This window comes from Leucoraja erinacea, chromosome 6, assembly GCF_028641065.1.
Source record: "Leucoraja erinacea ecotype New England chromosome 6, Leri_hhj_1, whole genome shotgun sequence".
Classification (NCBI taxonomy): Eukaryota; Metazoa; Chordata; class Chondrichthyes; order Rajiformes; family Rajidae; genus Leucoraja; species Leucoraja erinaceus.
The window spans coordinates 68,625,487-68,648,133 of NC_073382.1; the positions used below are offsets into that span (position 1 = coordinate 68,625,487).

Genomic DNA, 22,647 nt, shown 5'->3' on the forward strand with positions numbered 1-22,647 from the left:
TAGGGGTTCCCATCTACACTAGTCCCACCTGCCTGCATTTGGCCCAAATCTCTCCAAACCTATCCCATCTATGTACCTGTCCAAATATGTCTTAAGTATTATGACAGTACCTGGCTCAACTACGTCCTCTGGCAGCTCGTTCCATATACCTATCATCCTTTGTGTAAAAAAAAAGTTGCTATTGAATATTTCCCCCTTCACCTTAAACCTGTGGTCCTCTGGATTTTGATTCCCCTACTCTGGCTAAAAGACTATGCATTTACCCTATCTATTCCTCCCATGCACCTCTATACAATCATTCCTCACTCTTCTGTGCTCCAAAGAATAAAGTCCTAGCCTGTGCAATCACTCTCCATAGCCCAGGCCCTTGTGTCCTGACAACATCCTCTGAAGAAGGGCCTCAACCCAAAACGTCACCCATTGTTTCTCTCCAGAGATTCTGCCTGTCCCGCTGAGTTACTCCAGCATTTTGTGTCCATCCTCATAAACCTTATTCAATACTCTGACTGTCGAAGGCCGATGTGCCAAAAGCCTTTTTGACCACCCCATCTACCTGCGATGTCACTTTCAAGGAACTAGGTACCTGCACTGCTAGATCCCTCTGCTCTGCAACACTTCCCAGAACCCTGCTATTCACTGTGTAGGACTTCCCAAATGCAAAACCTCAAACTTATCTGTATTAAATTCCATTAACCATTCCACCTGCCAAAACCATGGAGATCCTGCTGTTATTTTTGCCAACCATCTTCGCTATCTACAACACCACCTACTTTAGTGTCATCTGCAATCTTAAGGGCCTGTCCCACCAGCATGCGATTGCATGCGTCTAGCGCGACCAAACGGAAGCGGAGTTCGCACTAGGTTTGCGGTAAGCGCGCGCAAAGATCGCGCAAGACGTAATTTACGTCAAACTCACCAATCAGCTGGGCAGGAGGCGGGCCGACTGAATTTGGACGTCGCACGGCGTCGGGCGGTGACATCATCACGCAACGGCACGCCGGCCGGTGACATCATCGCGCAACCCCACGCGCTAGGCGTACGCCCTCAAGACGCTGCGTACGACATCGAGACGCTGCGTACGCCCTCAATGCACCTGCGGGCCGACAGGCCGTTGGCGCGCGGGATTTTCGGACAGTGCAAGATTTTTGGAGCCCCGCGCGATGTCGGGACCAGCCCCGCACAACTCCATACGCCTCCGCCGATCGAAGTGCGACCGGCCCCACGAGGCCGTACGCCTCAAGCGACCACGTTTGGTCACGCTAGACGCATGCAATCGCATGCTGGTGGGGCAGGCCCTTAACTAATCATGCCTTGTACATTCTCATGCAAATCATTGTAACAGATGTCAAACAGCACCAGACATCAAACAGTATGGACCCAGCACCATACCAAAGCACACCAGTCCAAAAATCAATCTTCCACCATTACCCTCTGCTTCCTTCCACAAAACCAAATTGCAATCAAGTCGGCTAGCTGTCCCTGTATCCCAAGCGATCTAACTTTCCAGAGCAGCCTACCATGCGGAACCTTGTCAAATGCCTTGCTGAAATCCATATTTACGTCTACCTTTTGGTCATAACTTCAAAAAACTCAGATTTGTGGGACATGATCTCCCACGTACAAAACCATGCAGACTATCCGTAATGAACTTCTGTCCATCTAAATGCATGCATATCCTATCCCTCAGAATACTCACTGGTAACTTTCCGACCTTCCAAACCATGTAGGATATCGTCAAAGGCCATGCCAAAATCCACATAGACAATGTTCACTATCTTCCCCTTATCAATCCTCTTGGTGACATTTTCAACAAGCTCTATCAGATTCGTGGGACACAATATCGCACACAAAAGCAAAATGTGGCATTTTAGATTACAAAACACATTAGACCCTGTACAGTGGAGGGTTGGAAAAAAAATGTGCACCTATACTGATAAAGGAAGATTGGCAATCCTCAGGCCTGTAACTTCAATTCCCAACATTGCAATGTAAAATTTTGAATTTTATAATAGAACTAGATAGACATGTATCGGCTAAAGTGATACTTAATAAGAACATAATCAAAGATAAGCAGCATGGAATTCACTACCAATCTCCCCGTCGTTGCCACTCCCATTGAAATGCCATTATGCTGACACCTGCCCCGACAGCCCTGCAGAGTTGAGGATGCCATCCAGTCCATCATGCAAATTAGCCTCCTCCCCACCTCCCACGTACCCCTTGCCCCCTCCCAATCGACTAATCCACACGTCACGCTGCTTTGAGAAAGCAGCCAACATAATCAAGGACCGCTTAAACCCCAGTCATTCCCACTTCTTCATTCCCATCAGGAAGAAGATGCAAAAGCTTGAAAGCACATACCACTCGATTCAGGAACAGTTTCTTCCATGCTGTTATCAGATATTTGAACGTTCTTTTCATAAGCCAAAGGTATAGTTCAGATCTCTCGCTTTTAGCTTTCTTATTTGCACTTTCTGCAAGTCTATATTCTGCACTATCTTTATTCTTCTCATCGCACTTGGGTTTGTGTATGGTTTGATTGTTTTATTTGCTCTCCTGTCAAATCCTATTATACAACGTTTTTCTACTGCATCTTGGTACAGAGCAAACCAACCAACAGTACTAATAACTCGATCACACAAATCCCCTGTAGTGCCTTACCATCATTGAAAGTTGCAGCACAAATGTCATATTATATTGTAGGCAAATTGAAATGTATGAATATTTGTCATTAAGTACAGAATGCAGGCTTACCATTTTTCTCTTTATGTTCCCTGTGCCGGAAAAAGTGAATGATATCCTTGGGGTTAGCCACTCGCTCAACAAATCTCTGGCTAAATCGAAGAGTATTGAAGGGTTCAAATCCACCACTGTAATCTACCTAAACCGCATCAAGACAAGGAAGTGAAACTCAGTACAATTTATTTTTCATTATCTGCTTGGAGCATTTTTGCAATTATGCAGTACTTTTTATTACCCAAAGACACGTCAAAAAACATTTTGTTCCAAAAGCCAACTTAAGTATAATCACTGCTGAAATGCAGGAAAATATTGACTTGATTAATTTACCAAACGTGTATAAAATTAATCCTTTGTTTTCTGACAAGATGTAGTTTCTGCATGCCATTATTCCCCTTAATCTTATTTAACAAAGAATGTCAAGGGAGTAGACCTTACAAGCCAACTCTGCCAATCAATAAGATGATAGCTAATCTGACCTGTTATCAAGATCCACTGATCTATGAAAGGTGTTCAAATTCATCTCCAATTTATCAATATAAAAGTATTAATGAAGAACTTCTTCGCATCACATCACAAAGTTTTGGACTTTGTTAACTTGTACTTATGTCTCCTGCTCTGTAACTTCTCCAGCTCAACCTCAATCCCAACACTTCTCCAGCTCTCCATCTGAACAAATAAATTGACCCATTCAAATCCATTTGGTTTTTCTTTCCCCCAAAAAATGACCTTGGGCCAATTTACTGAAAGCTTATGAACCCTCGCTCAAGTTAAAAGCCCCAACTCCATTACCCTGGTTGCTAAGTGTCCATCCTCTGAGCCTTTACCAGGATTTCTATGTTTCTCATTTTTTATTTTATTATTTATTTCGAACAGAATAAAAGAATAAAAAGCAAATGTGAAACAGCATACAAAAAAATAAAACAAAAATATTTATAAAGTGTCATAAACAATATCTATAAATAAGTGAAATCATACGTGTCCGAAAAGGAGCAGGAAGAAGCCAAAGCTGATTAATTCCCACCCCTTATTCAACTGCTTGTAATTATCTTATACAAATTTAGCAGCTATATGTACGCCATATGTACACCAGCCACTATATGTACACCAAATTATTTACATTTGAACACTATTCAAATATTTACAAAGCCATACAAAAAAAGAAAAAAAGAAAAAGAAAAGAAAAAAACCGCATATACCATACAGTATCTTGGTCATATTTACAACCCATCACTCTATAATCACTCTTCCCAATACAATCAGTATAACAAATATCACAATCACCTATCCTCATCCCAATATCCTTTTAAACAAGTGTTTTTGTACATTTTTTTAAACTGAATTATGCTTGTGCTAAGTTTTATCTCCTGTTCCAGACCATTCCACAAATTCACACCACAGATTGCTATGCACATACTTTTAAGAGTTGTTCTGACATTGAGTTTTTTTTAAATTATGTTCCCCTCTCAAATTATACCCACCCTGTCTTTCCATAAACAGTTTTTGTATATTTCTTGGAAGTAAATTATTTCTTGCTTTGTACATGACTTGCGCAGTCTTAAATTTAACCAGATCAGTGAACTTCAGTGCATGTGACTTTAAGAATAATAAATTGGTATGTTCAAGATATCCAACGTTATTGATAATTCTTATTGCCCTTTTTTGTAATGTGCATAACGGCTGTAGGTTGGTTTTGTAGGTGTTACCCCATATCTCCACACAGTAACTCAGATATGGCAATATGAGTGTATTATACAAAGTGTGTAATGATTTGTGGTCCAGAATGTATCTTGATTTTCCCAATATTGCTATAAACTTTGCCAGTTTTGCTTTGACGTGGTTTATATGTGGTTTCCAGCAGATTTTGTGGTCCAAGATCACACCAAGAAATTTATTTTCATATACTCTTTCTATACTTATGTTATCTATTTTCAATTGTACTTGAGGGTTTATTTTATGTTTTCCAAATAGCATAATTTTTGTTTTGCTTAAATTTAGAGACAATTTGTTGACATCAAACCACTGTTTTAATTTATTCACTTCTGATGTGATGACTTCCAAAAGCTGCTTCAAATTGTCACCGGAATAAAAAATATTCGTATCATCGGCAAATATAATCAATTTCAGTATATTTGATACTTTACATATGTCGTTAATTTACATTATGAAAAGCTTTGGACCTAACACAGACCCTTGAGGTACTCCACAAGTTATGTTCATGTAAGTTGATTTATGTTCACCTATGTCTACAAATTGTTGCCTGTTTCTTAAATAGCTTCTCACCCAATCCAATCCAACCCCTCTGATGCCATACCTATCCAATTTCATGAGTAAAATGTCGTGATTTACGGTATCAAATGCTTTAAAACAGAATTTGAAACTAGACCTGATCAATATCTATAAAACATACCTTGTTGTTCAATCTCAAATCAAATCACATTTCAAAAGCATCCCCTTCCACACCACACAGGATTTCTTTCATAAAAGCAGGGAGGTTCTACTGCAGTTGTACAGGGTCTTGGTGAGACCACGCCTGGAGTATTGCGTACAGTTTTGGTCTCCAAACCTGAGGAAGGACATTATTGCCATAGAGGGAGTGCAGAGAAGGTTCACCAGACTGATTCCTGGGATGTCAGGACTGTCTTATGAAGAAAGACTGGATAGACTTGGCTTGTACTCGCTAGAATTTAGGAGATTGAGGGGGGGATCTTATAGAAACTTACAAAATTCTTAAGGGGTTGGACAGGCTAGATGCAGGAAGATTGCTCCCGATGTTGGGGAAGTCCAGGACAAGGGGTCACAGCTTAAGGATAAGAGGGAAATCCTTTAAAACCGAGATGAGAAGAACTTTTTTCACACAGAGAGTGGTGAATCTCTGGAACTCTCTGCCACAGAGGGTAGTTGAGGCCAGTTCATTGGCTATATTTAAGAGGGAGTTAGAAGTGGCCCTTGTGGCTAAGGGGATCAGAGGGTATGGAGAGAAGGCAGGTACGGGATACTGAGTTGGATGATCAGCCATGATCATATTGAATGGCGGTGCAGGCTTGAAGGGCCGAATGGCCTACTCCTGCACCTAATTTCTATGTTTCTAAAAGCTGTACAAAACTTTAATAACACACAAACTCCTAGACTTTTTTCCCCATAGCAGCTTTGAACTATTGCATGTTGTACAATTCATTGGGATATCTTTTCTGCCCAAATTTTTACCAAGCTGGAAGAATCCTCTGGCACTTCATTCCTTTGGAATTAGCTCTGTTTTAAATGTGTATTTTGAATAAAAGGAAATAATTAATGCAAACTAACCCTCAGTCTTATGAGAGGCTTTTCAGGCTGATGTGGATTTCCAATACGTTCTCTTTCGGCAACATCCAATAGACCTTCCACCTAAAAGATAAATACAAATAGACTGAGAAAATGAATACTGATTATTGTTCTAAAATAAAAGATTCAGATTAAGAAACTTCTAACCATTGTCACCATCGTAACCTTAATCTTCAACAATTCACCATGAAAACCTAACCACCTACCCTCAATATTCAATGCTAATACCATCACCAGCAACCATTTCCCAATCAAAGACTCAACTGGATTTGCCACATAAATACCCATGGCTAGAGAGGCTGAGTATATTGCATCTCTTGGCACCCCAAGATCTTTTCACCACTTGTATGGGATCTGTCAGGGGCATAGTATCTATTTGCTCAGATGGGTGCTGGGCTGACAGCACTCCAGGAGCTCCATCTAAAGGATTTACACGAGTCGCTGCCTCAAAAAGGCATTATCAAAGACCCACACCACCCTGGCCACACACTAATTTCACCCCTGCCATCGGGAAGAGGGTACAGGAGCCTGAAAACTGTAACGTCCAGGTTCAGGAACAGCTTCTTCCCTACAGCCATCAGGCTATTAAACACCACAACCTCCAATACACAGACTTAGGACCATTAGTTTTGTCTTTTTGCACTATTATTGTTTGTTTGTTTTTTATGTGTATGTGTATGCATGTGTGTGTGCGTGTGTGCATGTGTGTGCGTGTGTGTGTGTAGGCATGTGGGTGAGTGTATGCGGGTGTGTGTGTGTGTGTATATGCATGTCAAGTCAAGTCAAGTCAAGTTTATTTGTCACATACACATACGAGATGTGCAGTGAAATGAAAGTGGCAATGCTCGCGGACTTTTGTGCAAAAGACAAACAACAAAACAACCAAACAAATTATAAACACAATCATAACACACATATTCTTTTACATAATAAATAATAGAAGGAAAAACGTTCTGGAGAGTTAGTCCCTGGTGAGAAAGGCGTTTACAGTCCGAATTGCCTCTGGGAAGAATCTCCTTCTCAACCTCTCCGTTCTCACTGCATGGCAACGGAGGCGTTTGCCTGACCGTAGCGGCTGGAACAGTCCGTTGCAGGGGTGGAAGAGGTCTCTCATGATTTTGTTTGCTCTGGAGTTGCACCTCCTGTTGTATAGTTCCTGCAGGGGGGTGAGTGAAGTTCCCATAGTGCGTTCGGCCGAACGCACTACTCTCTGCAGAGCCTTCTTGTCCTTGGCAGAGCAATTCCCAAACCAGATGGTAATGTTCCCGGACAAGATGCTTTCCACCGCCGCTGCGTAGAAGCACTGTAGGATCCTCGGAGACACTCTGAATTTCCTCAATTGCCTGAGGTGGTAAAGACGCTGCCTTGCCTTACTCACCAGTGCTGAGGCGTGTGATGACCATGTCATATCCTCAGAGATGTGGGTGTGTGTGCGCGTGTGTGCATTTGTGTGTGCGCATATGAGCACACTGAGTTTTATTCCCTCTTGTTTATTATATTGTTCACAATGTGGTATGTTAACATATTCTGTCGTGCGGTTGCAAGTAACAATGTCATTGTTCTATCTGGGACATATGATAATAATACTACCGTCGCCTCCGCCTCACAGCGTACTTCCATGGGAAGGAGTCCTCGCCCCCCACTGATGACCCCTTTTCCCGTCTCCAACGCACCCCCTCCTCGTGGAACCCCCCTCGTGGCCAATTTCCGGCTTTAGAACTTTTTATCAATAACTTCCGTCGCGACATCAACCGCCTCAACTTCTCCACTCCCCTGTCTCACTCCAATCTCTCACCACATGAACGTTCTGCCATCGACTCACTCCGCAACAACCCAGATTTGGTTATCAAACCCGCTGACAAGGGAGGTGCCGTGGTAGTCTGGCGCGCCGATCTCTACAAAGCTGAGGCCACGCGCCAACTATCGGACACCTCCTCCTACTTACCCCTGGACCATGACCCCACTGACGAGCACCAGGCCACCATCTCCAGCACCATCACCAACTTCATCCACTCCAATGCCCTACCCGACCGAGCCTCCAACCTCATCGTTCCCCAGCCCCGCACAGCCCGATTTTACCTTCTCCCTAAAATCCACAAACCTGACTGTCCCGGAAGACCCATTGTCTCCGCCTGTTCGTGCCCCACCGAACTCATTTCCAAATACCTTGACTCCATCCTATCACCCTTGGTTAAATCCCTCCCTACCTATGTTCAAGACACCTCAGACACTCTCCGTCGTCTCCGCGCATTCAATTCTCTAGGCCCTCACCCCCTCATCTTCACCATGGACGTCCAATCACTATACACCTCCATCCCCCACCACGATGGTCTCACAGCCCTCCGGTTCTTCCTCGACCAGAGAAGCAACCCATACCCAGCCACCGACACTCTCCTCCGCCTAGCGGAGCTGGTCCTTACCCTCAATAACTTCACGTTCGACTCCTCCCACTTCCTCCAAATACAAGGCGTAGCTATGGGCACACGCATGGGCCCCAGCTATGCCTGCCTATTTGTAGGTTACGTCGAGCAATCCTTGTTCAATACATACCAGGGCCCCATCCCCGACCTCTACCTCCGCTACATCGACGATTGCTTTGGTGCCACCTCCTGCACCCGCACACAACTGACTGACTTCATCCACTTCACCACTAACTTCCATCCGGCACTCAAATACACCTGGACCATTTCCGACACTTCCCTACCATTCCTTGACCTCACTATCTCCATTGCAGGTGATAGACTTCTGACCGACATACACTATAAACCCACTGACTCCCATGGCTATCTGGACTACACTTCTTCCCACCCTGCTTCCTGTAAGGACTCCATCCCCTACTGCCAATTCCTCCGTCTACGCCGCATCTGCTCCACGGATGAGGCGTTCCACACCAGGACATCTGAAATGTCCTCACTATTCAGGGAACGGGGGTTCCCCTCCTCCACCATAAATGAGGCTCGCACCAGGGTCTCTTCCATACCCCGCAACACTGCTCTCTCTCCCCATCCCCGCACTCGCAACAAGGGCCGAGTCCCCCTAGTCCTCACCTTTCACCCCACCAGCCGTCACATAAAAAAAGTAATCCTCCGTCAGTTTCGCCACCTCCAACGTGACCCCACTACTCGCCACATCTTCCCATCTCCCCCCATATCTGCCTTCCGCAAAGACCGCTCCCTCCATAACTCCCTTGTCAATTCTTCCCTTCCCTCTCGGTCCACCCCCTCCCCGGGCACTTTCCCTTGCAACCGCAAGAGATGCAACACTTGTCCCTTTACCTCCCCCCTCGACTCCGTTCAAGGACCCAAGCAATCGTTCCAGGTGCGACAGAGGTTTACCTGCATCTCTTCCAACCTCATCTATTGCGTCCGCTGCTCTAGATGTCAGCAGATCTATATCGGTGAGACCAAGCGGAGGTTGGGCGATCGTTTCGCCGAACACCTCCGCTCGGTCCGCAATAACCAAGCTGACCTCCCGGTGGCTCAGCACTTCAACTCCCCCTCCCACTCCGTCTCCGACCTCTCTGTCCTGGGTCGCCTCCATGGCCACAGCGAGCAGCACCGGAAATTGGAGGAACAGCACCTCATATTCCGTTTGGGGAGCCTGCACCCCGGGGGCATGAACATCGAATTCTCCCAATTTTGTTAGTCCTTGCTGTCTCCTCCCCTTCCTCAGCCCCCCTGCTGTCTCCTCCCATCCCCCAGCCTTCGGGCTACTCCTCCTTTTCCCTTTCTTGTCCCCACCCACCCCCGCGCCCGATCAGTCTGAAGAAGGGTTTCGGCCCGAAACGTTGCCTATTTCCTTCGCTCCATAGATGCTGCTGCACCCGCTGAGTTTCTCCAGCTTTTTTGTGTAACCTTCGATTCTCCAGCATCTGCAGTTCCCTCTTAAACACATGATAATAAAACACTCTTGGCTTGACACTATACAGGTGAAAGTAGCCAGATTGATTGGCACCTCTACCCAAATTCTTTAAGCAGAGAAACCTGCAAGTCCACAAGTTCAACTCACAAACATAACATTTGTGATTTTTCTGGAGATAGCTTACTAATCCTTCCAGCTACTTTATGATGAATTCGTTGAATACATTTTTTTCTCCCCATATTAAGAATTTTGATAAATCTTTTTTCCCTCATGACAGAATGATCAATGAGAAAATAACAGCTTTATCTACATTAAAAAGTAATCAAATTATAAACACAAAAAGCTGGAGTAACTCAGCGGGTCAGGCAGCATCTCTGGAGAAAAGGAATACCTGACGTTTCGGGTTGAGACCCTTCAACCTGATTTCAGTGCGAATAAATGTTTAGAGTAGGCAAATGGTGGAAGTGAGATTATGAAAAGAACTGTGATTGATTAAATGTTTGAGCAATAAAAGGCAATAACAAAAGACTAGTATCCAAACCTGATAAGACAATCTATTGTAACAGATACATTCTAACTCAAAACGATTGACAACAATGGAGTCATCAATGGAATTATTCTTATTTCTCTTGCCAGCCAGAAAAACAAGTAAGTTCTGGGCATTGTTGAAATATTTCCAAGACAAAAAGGTATGCAGTTGCAGTAAAAAATCTCCCTCCAATTTACCCGGAGCATCTAATCTTGGCTATGATTAGCAACAATTTCTAATGAATGGCAAGACCAAATGACTTACACTACATTGCATTGACTTACCTTCTCAACACAGAAGGCCTCTATTTTCTGTGTGACTTTGGGGTGATCTTGGTTAAATATATCAGGGTGATCTCCAAGAACAATATCTTCAATAAAGAACTGGCGAATTGTTTTCAAAGGAATTTTCTGCATATTCATTTTCTTTCCTTTGATTCGCAACAGTCCAATGTGTCTAAGTGAGAGGAATAAACTATCAGAAATATGTATGTTCATAAATAATAACAATTTTAATGATGTCCAAATGTAAGTGCATGTAAAAGGCACCCGATGACTGTATAATTGAGCATTGCTCAGAATGGAGTTCGGCATTAATATTAGAAATTATTATACAAACCATGCTGCTGTTATGGATTACAATTATTTAGCACAGTGGGACTATGACTTTTGCGGCCAAATTCTATGGATAACTAAACTTTGTGCTACGAATTCAGATCCAGATCCGGTTTTAGTTTTGGGCAAGCTTTATTCGTAGAATATGGAAAACTTTACAATATCTGAGAAAAATATTTTTCAACCAATTGATGGATCCATTAATATAAAACAGAGATAATGAAATGGAATAAGGAATAAAAAAAAAAGATTTCCCCTCTAATACTAAGTTCAGGTATCCCACAAGTTACTTTCTTGACTGTGAATGGAGAAAAAGTGCAACATTTCCATTGGTCCCAGAGAACTTTCATTCACGGCCAAAGTTAAAGCAGAATTTTAGGGGTGGCATGGAGAACCTCTAGCCCATGCACCAGGAACACTTGTGCATAAATATTGGAGGGAGATTTCAAACTACCCATCCACTGGCCTTGTCATTCTCTGTCTGTCCCACCGGTGCAAGAATTTGCAGTTTCAAACTGATCTAATCTGTCACCTCAGAATCCACCTAATTCTGTCTGCTTTGCTAAATAATACAATAATTAGCTTTTAACTGGTAAAATATTAATATGCCAAAAAGACAGATTAACGAGGACATACAAATGTCATCATTTCTGTGAGATTCCTTCAATGGTGCCAAATCATTATTTCAGTACAAGTCCTACAGGAGGTCAAGGCAATTACTTGAAACTCCTTGAGGCAATCAGGGATGGGCCATAAAAATAACAATTCCAAGTCAAACTTTTAAAAACAGAAGATGCACCTATTAACTCGTCAATCTGTGCTAAACGTGCTATAGCAAGCAAAAACAAAATACACACTTTTTTACAGCTTCTCCAGGAGAAAGTGACGTGACAACAGAGCTTCCAGGCTGTGAAACATAGAACAGCTGCTGTTCATTTCTTGCGGGTGCTATTTTACACTCATGTTCATGTCCCCAAATGACAAGATCAAGAAAATCATCCAGAAATTGTTCTGGAATGTAATTGGTGGCTCCGTGCTTGCTCCTGTTTGAGAAACACATAATTACTGAATTAGATTATGTACAGTTATAATATTTCCAAACACAATGCTAATCTTGAATGAAACTTTAAATTATTATCTCACTTCTCTAGAACCATAGGAAATAATTACTGATACAAGTAAAACAATTAAGCAGCTTTAAATTGAACAAATAACTGGCTTATGAGCTCGTTCCCAATACAGAATTAAAAGTCACTTTACTATGACCTTCATCTTGAAGCCAATTCCATCATAAAGGTAGATCATGAAAATTATTTGCATTCCCTTTCAAAATATTTGGCACGCTCTATATTAACCAATACCACACATCTCCACACCTTGCCCATGTCAAGCCACCCGAAGATTTTCTATAAGTAAATAATTATGTAAACAATGGCTCAGAGAATTAAATTCTTAGCAATACTTTGTAGATTAGTTAAGATATAGAAATAATGCAGGAATTGAATTTCCTTTTGTTGATAATTTACAGAAAATCTCAACAAGAGCAGTATTTGGGATTTTACTCTGCACTTGAATGTATTTTCATTTAAAGGAAAAATTGTATTGGCACGGTGGCATAGTGGTAGTTGCTGCCTTACAGCGCTGGAGACGTGGGTTTGATCCCAACTACGGATGATGTCTGTACGGAGTTTGTACGTTCTACCCATGACCGCGTGAGTTTTCTCTGAGATCTTCAGTCTCCTCCCACACTCCAAAGTCGTACAGATATGTACGTAAATTGGCTTTGTGTAAGTGTAAATTGCCTCTAATGTGTGTGTAGGATAGTGTTAATGTGCGGGGATCGCCAGTCGGTGCGGCCTCAGTGGGCCAAAGGGCCTGTTTCTGCGCTCTAAACAAAACTAAATCTGCATATAAATGTTATGAATTCAATCATTCTGGACTAAACTAAACTAAAATTACATATAAATGTTATGAATTCAATCATTCTTGTAGTAGGAATTAAGGCATTGACTATTTTTTAAATGGGGAGAGGATTCAGAACTCAGGGGTGCACAGGTCCTTGGGTGTGCTGGTGCAGGTTTCCCAAAAAGTTCATTTGCAAGTTGAACCGGTAGTACGGAAGACAAAGGCATTTAATTCAAGAACAGTAATATATAAAAACAGGGATGTAATGCTGAGGCTTGACAAGGCACTGGTCAGACCGTATTTGTGATTTCATTCTCTGAGTCATCCTTTACATGAATGTTTACGTAGAAAATCTTCAGGTGGCTTGACATGGGCAAGGTGCGTGGTCTGACCGCAGGTGTGGAGATCGCATCAGTATTGTGAGCAGTTTTGGGCCCCATATCTGAGGAAGGGTGTGCTGGTGCTGGAGAGGGTCCAGAGGAGATTTACGAGAATGATCCCCGGGATGACTGGGTTAACATATCATGAGCGTTTGGTGGCACTGGGCCTGTACTTGCTGCAGTTTAGAAGGATGAGGGGACACCTCATTGAAACTTACTGAATAGTGAAAGGTCTGGACAGAGCAGATGTGGGGAGAATGTTTCCATGTGGAAGTCTAGAACCAAAGGGCATAGCCTCAGAATAAAAGATTGTACCTTTAGAAAGCAGATGAGGAGGAATTTCTTCAGTCAGAGGTTGGTGAATCTGTGGTATTAATTGCCATAGAAAGCTGTGGAGGCCGTCGTCAGGCATTTTGTAAGGTGGAAATTGACAGATACTTGATTGGCAAGGGTGTCAAGGTTATGGGCAGAAGGCAGGAGAATGGGGTCGAGAGGAAACGATAGATTAGCTACAATTGAATGGCAGAGCAGACTTGATGGGCCGAGTGCTCCTCTAACTTATGAACTATGAAATGTTATTTTCCACCAAATCATAAAATTATTGTTTCTTGCCTATTTTGATGAATGACAAACATGTTAAACCAGCTGTCTTCCTCTTCCTTTGGCCTCAGCATTGTTACTTGTTTATTTACAAACATTCGATAGAGACGTTCATCCGGAATGGATCCTATGAATTATTAAATCAAATAAAGCATTTCACCAAATTACCAACAAAATTCCATGTTTAATCTAGGGTATTTTACTAAAGCACAAGTCTCAAAATGTTAACTGGTATATGTCAAGCCTTACTTCTATTGATTACATTATTACATATTATCCTGAACATCATCTGTTTAAGCATTTCATCAAATAGCAACAAAATATAATTTGCTCTCTTGGCATTTTACAAAAGGACAATGCTCAAAAACTCAACTGGTATTAAACGTCTAACTGCTATTTAATGCATTATCAAATATTATAAACTAGTTCAAGTTAAATAAGTCTCAAAAACATGGCTCTTACTAATTGTTTTATCTCAGCATTTGATTTACCTTTCCCCCTTATGTCATTAAAATATCAGATATTGCTAAATGTTGATATTTTGTCCCAATTTACATCTTAAACTGGTACGCTTCTAATAAGCGTATCATGCATCACATCAACCACATTCAGCACTTCCACTGAGAAACAAAATTAAAATTACCCAAGCGTTGCCCTAAAATTGGCAGTCAACATATTTTAAACAATGGCAGAGAAAACTTCAGTAATGCTTAACCACCATGTTGAGAGGGTAGTGAGGGGAGCAGAGAGGATCATTGGCGTCTCCCTACCCTCGGTACAAGAACTGTTCCAGAGCCGATGTCTGAAAAAAGCTCAGAGAATTGCTAAGGACAAACTGCACCCCCTCCACATACACCTGGATCTCCTGCCATCAGACAAGAGATATCGAAGCATCAAAGGCTGGACTACAAGAGTGCTAAACAGCTTCCTACCACAGACTGTGAGGCTGCTAAACAGTCACTCTGTACTCACAGTCACTTGATTCTGCGGCTGGCACGGACACTTTAATAACTGGCACTGGCCACTTTAATAACTGGCACTGGCCACTCAAATCAGCTGCAACGGACATTTTTATGATTGGTGTATTGCATTTTAACGTTGTGTTTTACCTGCTTTTAACTATTTATACTGTTCCATCAGGGACTGGATTGTTTTTAGTGTTATTATGTGTGAAATGTTTTAAATTTCATGTGCGATGCTCCGCTATTCCCTGGGAAACGTCTTTTCATTTTGCACTGTACAACTGTTGCTTGCAGGATGACAATAAAGGTTTAAGAGGGAACTGCAGATGCTGGAGAATCGAAGGTTACACAAAAAAGCTGGAGAAACTCAGCGGGTGCAGCAGCATCTATGGAGCGAAGGAAATAGGCAACGTTTCGGGCCGAAACCCTTCTTCAGACTGATCGGGGGTGGGTGGGGACAAGAAAGGGAAAAGGAGGAGTAGCCAGAAGGCTGGGGGATGGGAGGAGACAGCAGGGGGGCTGAGGAAGGGGAGGAGACAGCAAGGACTAACAAAATTGGGAGAATTTGATGTTCATGCCCCCGGGGTTCAGACTCCCCTAACAAAATTGGGAGAATTCGATGTTCATGCCCCCAGGGTGCAGACTCCCCTAACAAAATTGGGAGAATTCGATGTTCATGCCCCCGGGGTGCAGACTCTGCACCCCGGGGGCATGAACATCGAATTCTCCCAATTTTGTTAGTCCTTGCTGTCTCCTCCCCTTCCTCAGCCCCCCTGCTGTTTCCTCCCATCCCCCAGCCTTCTGGCTACTCCTCCTTTTCCCTTTCTTGTCCCCACCCACCCCCGATCAGTCTGAAGAAGGGTTTCGGCCCGAAACGTTGCCTATTTCCTTCGCTCCATAGATGCTGCTGCACCCGCTGAGTTTCTCCAGCTTTTTTGTGTAACAACTGACAATAAAGGTTGATTGATTGATTGTTTGATTGAGAGGAAAATGATTTTTTCTCCCCATACAAGTTTCCAATTCAGTCATGCTGATGAGGTGGTAGACACAAAATGCTGGAGTAACTCAGCGGGACAGGCAGCATCTCTGGAGAGAAGGAATGGGTGACGTTTCAGGTCGAGACCCTTCTTCAGGCATTTTGTGTCTACCATCGATTTAAACCAGCATCTGCAGTTCTTTCCTACACATACTGATGAGGTGGTTGGCAAAGGATGGTCAGGGAGAAGGGGAATGTCATCTGGAGTAAGTCACATCCAACTGAGAAGTATGGACAATACTGCCAAACTGCAGTAGCTCACCTCTCACCTACAAGGTTTGCAACTTAGAGAGACATCAATTGAGTTGTTTTTATTTCCAGAGCTGTTCTGACCTGCTGCATGTTTGTAGCATTTTCTTTTGTTTTTGTTTCGGTCTTACAGCATCTGCAGTTTATTGATTTTCAGGTTTAAATGCCTTTGTTTAAAATATTGTGGCCTCCTTCCTTGCAGCATTCTCAATACCCCATTCTTTTCTTCTCCAGAGTAGCAATCGAGCTTACAATAGTACCAATTGTTTGTAGGATGAGGGCAATTCTTAGAAACCAAAAGGTGATGGATTTTCTCCTTGAATTCATGCTCCAACTATTTTGTTAAGATAAAAATATTGATCTAATGACAATGAAGGAATGGGATAACTGGCATGAAGGGAGTTTAGAACAGCCATTTTTCTACTCGTGATGCAGGGGGAAGGGGAAGGTGTATTTGAAAAGTTGCTGTATTGACAATGCACCAGGCGAATTGTAGAGTGCTGAGCTGGATTCAATTCTGTTAATAATTTCAGGGTTTTTTAGAAGACTGGGAGGCATTAAGGGATCATGAGGTGAGCTGTTCCTTACACCGATACTAGATAAAGTAGAAACTATACTCCTGTAATTATGGTGTTGAAAAGTTGCTGTTTTTAAATCTCGGGTCAACTGTGAAATAAATTGATTTCAAGGATGCCCGCAGCACTTAAACAAACAAGAAGACTATTTATTTTAATATGGGATGATCATTAGAACTGTAAACATTAGAATTCTCACCATTAAACAAGGGGAAAAAAATATTCAATGGTTATGTGCATCATTAATTAATATTGTTTTCCATTAGGCTTTATGAAGTCTGACGTACCACTGTTCATATGTTTAGAGTCATAGAATCTAGTCTACTTGTCCTTTTATCATGTTTACCATTTATGCTTTGTTAGTCTAGACTTCAAAAACAATTTGGCATGAGGCATGATAAACACAAGTCATTCTGCCTGCAAAGAGCAAACTTCACTTTATAACTAACTATGCTTAAAACAAATACACCTATTCAAATAAGTCAACAGTTTTAGTGAACCATGCTCAAGAACGCAGGGTTATGGGGTGGATACTGAAGCCGCGACGGTGAGTTACTGATAACCGAGTTAAAATTGGAGATTTATTGTTCCTGTTTTGACAATATAACGCTCAGTAAATGATTAAGAATTTAATCGGATGAATTATTTTCGAATTACTTTTTAGAATTTTAGTATGATGGTATCAAACCATAACTTTTAATTTCTCCAAGATACTCTTAATTTAATGTAATGGTATTATACATTAACTTTTAAGATTTTCTTTGTTAGTTTGTCGACTTTTAAAATGTCCTCCGAAGGATTTATCCCTATCTTTAGACAAACAATGTGAAGCAGTTCTTGTTTTTCACAGTTTGCACATACTCTTTAACCATTGTTCAGGAAACTCATGTAAGGAAAGATGACAATCAATGATTCTTTAAGTTTGGAGAGGACAGCAGTTTCATTCCAATTCACCGGCGAAAGTGAAAGGAGTCTCTATTTTTATTGACTCCTCAATCTCGTTTGTTCATTATGAAACAAATTCTGATCCATATGGTAGATTTTTCATCACTGGCGTTCTTCATAACCAAAAAGTTGTTATGGTGAATGTTTATGCACCTAATATTGATCACCCTGAGTTTTTTTTAAACAGTTCATCGCATCCTTTCCTAATTTAAATGAACATCTTTTGATAATGGGTGGAGATTTTAACTGTTGTTTGAACTCCGCGATGGACAGATCTGCATCTGGTCATGCGCTTCCAAATAAATCCGCTAGTTTTATCAATTCTTTTTTATTTGACTGGAATGTTAGAAATCTGGAGATTCCTACATCCAAATGACAAAGAATTTTCTTTTTTCTCTCATGTATATTATAGTTACCCTAGGATTAAATACTTTATAATAGATTCTCAGCTAGTTTCATCGGTCCCTGCATGCGAGTATGATGCAATTGCTATTTCTGATCATGCACCATTGAAACTATCAATTAAACTACCTGATTCCAAGTTTAGTGCTAAACAATGGAGATTTAATACTACTTTGCTTCAAGATCTCAATTTTGTTAACTTTATTAAAGATCAGATTGCCTTCTTCTTAAACTCTGCTGAAGAAATATCCAATGGTGTAGTCTGGGATGCTTTTAAGGCATATATTCGTGGACAGATTATTTCATACTCCGCGGGATTAAACAAACAAACTAAAAATGAAATACGTATATTGGCTGATGATATTTAACAAATTGATAAAAAAATATTCAAAAGCTCCTAGTTTAGAGCTCTATAAGAATAGAGTTGAACTTCAAATGAGACATGATTTGTTATTAGTATCACTGATTGAGAACCAGCTACTTAAAACCAAAAGTCAATTTTTTATACATGGTGATAAATCTGGCAAATTACTTGCCAATCAGTTGAAAGCGGTGTCAGCCAAACGTCAGATTATTAAAGTGAGTAAACGGGATGGTACATTGACAGTAGATCAGGATGAAATTAATAAATCCTTTCAGGAATTTTATACCTCCCTATACCAATCAGAATTTCCTACGGATTCCAATATAATGCATGAGTTTAAGGAAATTGAACTTGCCAAATTTACCACATAATGAGTCTCTGTTGTTAGATGAACCCATCACGGAGGAAGAATTACAGAAAGCAATTATTTCGATGAATTCTAGTAAAGCTCCAGGTTTAGATGGGTTTACAGTGGAATTTTTAAAGTATTTTTCAAGTTTACTGTCCCCCTGGCTATGCAAGATTTTTAAAGAAGACTTTTTCATCAATATATAACCACAATCCTTTTATGAAACATCTATTTCTTTAATTCTTAAAAAAAGATAAAGACCCTACTGAAGTGACATCATATAGACTTGTATCACTGTTAAACGTAGATTCCAAAATTCTTTCAAAAATATTAGCTATGAGATTGGAAAATATTTTACCGCAAATTATTTATGAAGATGACAGGTTTTATTAAAAATCGTTACTCATACTTTAACGTTAGGAGATTAATGAATATTGTATATACAGCGTCAAATAAAATTCCAGAATGTGTCATTTCACTTGATGCCAAGAAGGCAATTGATCAGGTAGGATGGGAATACTTACTCAATACACTTGAAAATTTTAAGATTGGTCCAAAATTTATCTCTTGGATCAAGCTGATATATCATATACCTCAAGCTTCTGTACTTACAATAATCAGAGATCCCCCTTTTTCAGGCTCTTTCGAGGTACTAGACAAGGCTGCCTTTAAGTCCTTTATTGTTTGATATCACTTTGGAACCTTTGGCCACCGCTATTAGGGAATCCCCTAATATTTTTGGTATTGCTCGTGAGAATAAGACACATAAGCTATCTCTTTATGCAGATGATCTGTTATTATTTATCTCTAACCCAGAGAAATCTATTCCTGCAATAGTAGCACCACTTAGTCAATTTAGTAGTTTTTCTGGTTATAAACTAAATCTTAGTAAGAGTGAGCTTTTCCCATTAAACAATCAAATTTCGAATTATGGACAGTTTCCATTTAGATTGACTACCGACTATTTTACTTATTTAGGCATTAAGATTACCAAGAAACATAAGGATCTATTTAAAGCCAATTTTACGGCCCTAATTGACCACATCAGACAACAGTTTACTAAATGGTCACCAATGTCCTTATCTCTAATTGGCCGAATCAATGTCAATAAAATGTTTATCCTACCTAAATTTTTGAATTTATTTCAGACGATAGCAATTATTATTGCTAAATCTTTCTTTGATATTATTGACTCAAAAATGTCTTCATATATATGGCAGAATAAAAATCCCAGACTAAGTAAAAAATACTTACAGAAATCAAAAAAAGACAGTGGTTTGGCACTGCCAAACCTTAGATTTTACTACTGGGCAGTTAATGCTCGCTATTTAACGTTTTGGACAAAAGATTTAGAAGATACCCAATGCCCAGGATGGATAAATCTTGAACGTGATTCTATGCAAGGATTATTATTGGCCTCTATTATAGGGGCCTCGTTACCTTTCACAATTACGAGATTGAATAAATATATGATTAACCCAATAATAAGACATACATCCAAATACTGTTTCAATTTCGTAAGTATTTTGGATTGAATGATTTCATCTTATCGAGTCCTATCATATCTAATTTTTTCTTCCAACCTTCCAGTATTCATCAAGCCTTTCTGTTAAGGAAGAGGAAGGGATTAGCAGCTTTTCGTGATTTATTTTTGGATGGTTGTTTTATGTCTTTTGAACAACTCTCCACTAAATATAATCTACCTAATTCACATTTCTTTAGATATTTACAAATTAGACATTTTTTGAAGGCTACTCTACCCTCTTTTCCGTTACCACATCCAACCGAAATCTTCGGGAAAAAAATTACATTAGAACCCTTATCAGAAAGGTTTAATAACGACTATTTATGAGTTGATTTTGAAATTACAAATAGATACATTTGATAAAATTAAGAATGACTGGGAAAGAGAACTTCAAATTTCTCTACCTATAGAGAAATGGGAGAGGATTCTTCAATTAGTTAATACTTCTTTAATGTGTGCAAGATACGCTCTGATACAATTCAAGGTGGTTCACAGAGCTCATATGTCAAAAGATAAGTTCACTCATTTTTATGGTCATATAAATCCAACCTGTGACAGATGTAATTCTGAAGTGGCCTCACTGACTCATATGTTTTGGTCTTGCCCACTTTTGGAAAAATATTGGAAAGAAATTTTTGATACTATTTCTGTAGTTTTAAGTATTGATTTACAACCTCATCCTATTACTGCAATTTTTGGGCTATCAATATTAGATTCTACTCATCTGTCCCATTCCACCCATCGGCTGATTGCTTTTACTACATTAATTGCCAGAAGATCTATTTATTTAAATGGAAAGACTCTAATCCTCCTACTGCACTCCATTGGTACTTTGAAACGATATCAATGATAGAAAAATTAGGAGTGACATTGTTGAACCCTTGGTTAAATTTGATAGGACTTGGTAGGATAGGCTTTATTCAACATTTTCATATGATATAAATTGTCCCCTCTCTAACCGCTATAATAATTATTTTGCCTTTATATGGTGGAACGGACTTGACGACGAACATGGACTTAAATTGTTGACATTTTTTGTAGCCCAGATTTTTTTTTTGATTTTTTTTTCTAGTTTAGGGGATTTTGTTTTTCTCTTTTTTCTCGCTTTTTTTTTTTCTTTTTATCTTTTTGTTCTTATATAGACAAGTTCTCTTTTAAACACTTAACTATATTTACATAGAGACCAGGAGGTTTATACTCAATGTGTATTTTGACACTGGACTCATACTTAGGTTATACCTGTTATTAATATAATCTGGATCCCTATGTATCAATATCACTGTTATGTTTATCTTTTTTTTTGTTTTTGAAAAAAATTAATTAAAAGATTTTTTTAAAAGTCATAGAATCTAGTCTACTTGTCCTTTTATCATGTTTACCATTTATGCTTTGTTTGTCTTGACTTCAAAAAACTATTCATCATGAGGCATGATAAAACTCTTAGAAAGAAACTACATAAAACGCAAGTCATTCTGCCTGCAAAGAGCAAACTTTTAGTTTATAACTACCTGCTTAAAACAAATACACCCATTCAAATAAGTCAACAGTTTTAGTGACCCATGCTCAAAAACGCACCTAACCCATAGAGGGCCAACCTGGTATCTCCTTTCTGAATCAGTACAGGGCTAATGTCAATCTTCTCAACTGACATTGTTCGACCAAAATGGTTTATTAATCCAGCACAGCTCAAGATATCCAAGGCACACAGTGCATCAGCCTGTAACATAATTGAAATATAGAGTGTTTTGGCAGATTTAAGATGGCACACAAACTCCAATTATATTCCCAAGCAACAAAGCAAATGAAAGGTCCAATAAACATCCCTGCGTTAATTTCCATGATTTCACTCATCTTTTGGAGGTGGTTAGTTTGGGTTAAATGTTGCAGAAACTTAAATGAAGAAAGGCATTATATTGTTCAACTAAAATTAAAAATCAAAAGTATATTTAAAGAAGAAATCCAGGACTACCTCCTCAAAATAATTATGACGATTAATAGAAAATACATAACATAGTGATTTTGACACAGGTTTGGTGGAACAAGAGGAGGAAAGGAAAGAAGGGATGCCAGATCTACAAAAATTCTGCAGACATCAGATATCCTGTTCCAGCAAGAAGTGGATAGCTGGACAACTACTCCCAGCAGGTTAATAGATAATTTAAAAAATGAAGCCAGCAGTCCATAATTTAAAATAAAAGCAAAAACTAAAATCTGTACTCAGGAGATTCCATAGCACCTGAGCAGAAATAACATTTCATTTGAACAATTCTCCTCTAACTTCTTGCAATATT

General features: G+C 40.2%; 1 protein-coding gene across 1 annotated transcript in view; it reads right to left on the bottom strand.

Moving 5' to 3' along the window:
- The window catches only part of mre11a (MRE11 homolog A, double strand break repair nuclease), a 67,887-nt gene that overhangs the window by 40,375 nt on the left and 4,865 nt on the right, over positions 1-22,647 (bottom strand). Inside the window, exons 5-10 of the mRNA XM_055637572.1 lie at positions 21,932-22,073; positions 13,962-14,076; positions 11,922-12,107; positions 10,735-10,906; positions 6,043-6,123; positions 2,755-2,881 (exon numbers count right to left, since the gene is read on the bottom strand). Of these exons, the coding sequence (XP_055493547.1) occupies positions 2,755-2,881; positions 6,043-6,123; positions 10,735-10,906; positions 11,922-12,107; positions 13,962-14,076; positions 21,932-22,073 (823 nt within the window). The remainder of the gene's footprint in view (positions 1-2,754; positions 2,882-6,042; positions 6,124-10,734; positions 10,907-11,921; positions 12,108-13,961; positions 14,077-21,931; positions 22,074-22,647) is intronic.